Below are 3661 nucleotides of genomic sequence, written 5' to 3'. Positions count from 1 at the left end.
GATTATAGTAGTGCAAAATATAAAATGTATACTTGCAACTTTGTGAATTTCATCGTGTGTAAGTTATGTATGAAATCTTTGAGTTTCAATTTTATTCTTATACGTGGTAATTTTGCAGAGTAGGAGAATTCCAAAAGAAAGAGTTTGGCACAACTTTGATGTAGTTCACTAGGTTGCTTTTATAAAGAAGGTCAACTATTTTCAGGTAATGCTAAGAGTTGGAATTGACATTACCAAATACAACTGTATTAGTAGCTTGGAAAGAATATAAAATTTTAATTTCATTTTTGAAGAAATTTGAATGTTTATTTCAGGAGGGCAGTTTTGATTATATGTGTATGCACAAAGTTTTGCTGGATTTATCATAATAAAAGAGTTCCACAAAGATGATTATGGTTTGTAATATTTCAAAAACTAGTTTAAAGAAATATTAATATCCTTGATTTTTTTTCTCCCATTTGGTGTTCAGGAAGGCATTTGAGGATTTTTTTTTTCATTGAAAAAAATTATAAAGCATAAAATTCAATATTTTAATTTAAAAATATGCAATGTATTGGTTTAGGTACATTCATTAAACCATTCATTTTTATAACAAGGATATTTATTCTATTCAGTCAAAGCCCATTTTATTTTTCATGAATATTCATATTGTTTCTAACGGTATCAGTTACAAATCTGCAGTGAACACTCACTAGTTTTTGTGTTACTGTATGAACAGTGGTGTATTTTGACATGTAGTAGTTTTTTTTTAATTGATAATGATCAGTCCATGTGATTTTTTTGTAATGTACATGCCAAAGCACATTACAAAAATGCCATGCTTTTCTAAGATGTAAGAGTTAGAGGTAGAGGCAGAGGATAAAGAGTTCAATGGACATCATTATTACAGAAGAACAGAAAACACTGCCAAAACATCCCACATGAATTTGTTGTCTTAAATCTCTTCTGTTGTCAATGGTCAGAGTAACACTACCAGTTTTCTCTCTATACATACATAAGCTTTCTTTTTATGTGAAATCCTGTCCTCTATGCAGAGAAGCCAGCTTCACCGTATTAAGTGTGTAACACATTTACATAACAAGAACAGGGAATGCAACAGAAGAGTTGTAAACTTTCTTCCATAGGTCTTCTTTCATTTATGGATCTAATATTCTCCACACCACAAGAAAATTATTTCATATAATTTTTTTCTGAGTCTCAATACTATCAAAATGGAAAAGTTAGAGTAGAAGGAGCACTAGCTAATTCACAGGCAAGGTCTCCTTGGTGGTGAATGTAAAAATGTACCAGTCTATAGTGAAGTGGTCTTATCTAAAGATGTGGAGAAATAGCCAGGGTATAAAAAGGTACTCTATAGGGCTCGATATAGAAAACAATTATCCATGACATCCACTTAACATTACCTTAGTAATAGGAGACACCTTTGTTTATGTCACCAGAAGTACAAGGCTTTGGTAATATACTGATAGAGTAGACTAAGTGATTTGGTACTATATAGTGCTGAAATGTCATATAAAATTTTGCAGTGTGACTTCAAAGTTTTCCCTATTAGTAAGTATGATATAGGATAAAAAGGGAATACATACCATAATCAAAGTTTTCTTAGAGGAATGAATTTTTCTTAGATGAATAAACAAATTAAAATTATACTGCCCATGCTCCAGTGGATGGCCCTACACCATGGCCATATGGGCAGTACTAATTTGAACCAGTGGATCATTTATAAAGAGGACACACATAAAGTTGGGAGGAAGAAAGTATTGGGGGAACCAGGCAGGAGTTGGAGGGAGCATGAGGGTACATGTGATCAAAATACATTGTATGCATCCATGAATGACTCAAATAACAAATATTGTATATGTATGTAAAACAAAATAAATTTACCAAAATTGCCCTGTACCTTGAAACTAGAGGTATTAAGTTTACCATATCTCCCTATGGCTGAATACCTAAAACAAACAAGTTAGTGGAGAAAGGATTTCTTTGGCCCACAATTCAAAGAAGGTAGTCCATCAGGGTGGGGAAGTCATTGAGACTAAAATGGAGTTGTTTTTGTCCCTGGGAGCTTGCTGCTCAGCTTGCTCACATGATACCTTGCAGTAAGCAGAAAGGTCAGATCCAATGGGCCAGGGTTATAGCCCTCGGGGCCTGCCTTCCATAACCTACTTCCTTAACTAGGCTCCACCTCCTAAAGGTTCTACAGCCTCAACGAACAAAACAATTATCTCAGTGTCAAATAAACTCAGAAATCGTCTAGGGACATTTTTCATTAAAACCACAACAGTAATTTATAATTCAGTTTGTGGAAATAAATTTTAAAAAGAACAATTAAATATGAATTTTAGGAGTGTGCCTTATATAAGGTGCCTTATATAAGGTATATTTGTTTTTCTAAATATATAAATACAACCTACTGAGGTTTATTTTGTTTGGGGTGGTGGTGAAATGTGTCCTTTATTGAGCATCCAGAGGGCACCTCAGTGCTGACTCAGCAGCCAGAGGGGAAACAATCAGGCAAGTGGTGGGAAGCAGGAGAGCAAAGATGGGGACACCCACCCTTGCCACGGACCACCCCAGTCGGGTATGGGAATGAGGGTCAGCCACCTAGGTCATATCCATCTGTTCAGTGGCATCAGAGACCTTATACACGGCTGCCGCCTGAGCCTTGGTCTGATCAGCTGTAATGTCTTCCTCAGGGTTACTGTCCTTTGGAGCAGGCTTGGGGCCTAGAATCATCTCAGCTGGCTCCTCTCCATCAGTAATGATTTCCACCTGGGCCTTGCCCTGACAATCGCTGTCCCTGATGGCCAGTGCCAGGTCCCTCGCCTTGTTGCGCTCCAGGATATCCGACTTTCTACCACACCAGGCAAAGATGTTCAGACCCAGGTCCAGGATGAAGCAGTCCCCAGTGTTGAAGCTGTCCCAGCTCAGAGCCCTCTCGGTCGCACGGATGTTCTTACCCTTAACCTGGTAGAGCTTCCTGATGGCTGCTGGGGTGGCGCTCGAGGTTGTCTGGTGAAATGCCAACTCCATGCCACCTTCCCAGTACTTGAGGCCTCATGGGAAGTAATTCATGAAGAGGTCAGATTTATTCCCTTGACCCTCAGGGCGCTGCACAGGGCGCTGCACAGGGCGCTGCACAGGCTGCTCCCCCAGCAGGGTGTTGAGGTTCTCAGCCAGCACAGCACAGGCCCCCTGCTCCTTTCAGGATGACTGCTGGCCTATCCACAGGTGCAGATGGGAGGCCTCTTCTGGGCCTTGTGACACACTAGGTAGGAGTACCCAGAGAAAAAGATGCCATGGTTCATTCTGGCTATGGGCACTGGCTTCAGCTTCTCCACACGCCATATGTGAAGGCCTGTGTCTGGGACTCAGGCTGGGAACCGCGGAGAATCTCTCTTAGGGATGGGTGTGTACAGGCTGTTCTCAGACCAGCTGTGCTTTCTCAGGTCAGCTATTTAACTCCTTGGAGCCTCCTGGTGTCCAATCTGTAAGTTGCTCGAGAGGGTTCCTGGCTCTGAACAAAGTTGTCTTTCGAGGTTTATTTTTTTGTTGTTCGTATACATATGGTTTCAGAACTGAACACATAGTATTGGGTAACCAGTTATCAAAAACATACTATTACAGAGAACCATGCTAGACACAATGCCTTAAAGATCAA

The 3661-nt window shown here is 39.9% G+C and overlaps 1 protein-coding gene and 1 pseudogene across 2 annotated transcripts in view; one reads left to right on the top strand and one right to left on the bottom strand.

Annotated features, from left to right (window-relative positions):
* Hmgn5 (high mobility group nucleosome binding domain 5) overlaps nucleotides 1-481 on the top strand; it is an 8600-nt gene extending 8119 nt beyond the window's left edge. The window contains exon 7 of the mRNA XM_021152741.2: nucleotides 470-481. Within this exon, the coding sequence (XP_021008400.1) occupies nucleotides 470-481 (12 nt within the window). The remainder of the gene's footprint in view (nucleotides 1-469) is intronic.
* Nucleotides 482-2372: 1891 nt separating this feature from the next.
* Nucleotides 2373-3413, bottom strand: LOC110287488 (annotated as a pseudogene). Its single transcript, XR_002377219.1, has one exon. The product of XR_002377219.1 is annotated as a macrophage-capping protein pseudogene (transcript).
* Nucleotides 3414-3661: the final 248 nt, after the last annotated feature.

Source organism: Mus caroli, chromosome X, assembly GCF_900094665.2.
Source record: "Mus caroli chromosome X, CAROLI_EIJ_v1.1, whole genome shotgun sequence".
NCBI classification, from domain to species: domain Eukaryota; kingdom Metazoa; phylum Chordata; class Mammalia; order Rodentia; family Muridae; genus Mus; species Mus caroli.
Note: the sequence above shows the minus strand (reverse complement) of the source record. Positions and strands in the feature narration are given on the sequence as shown.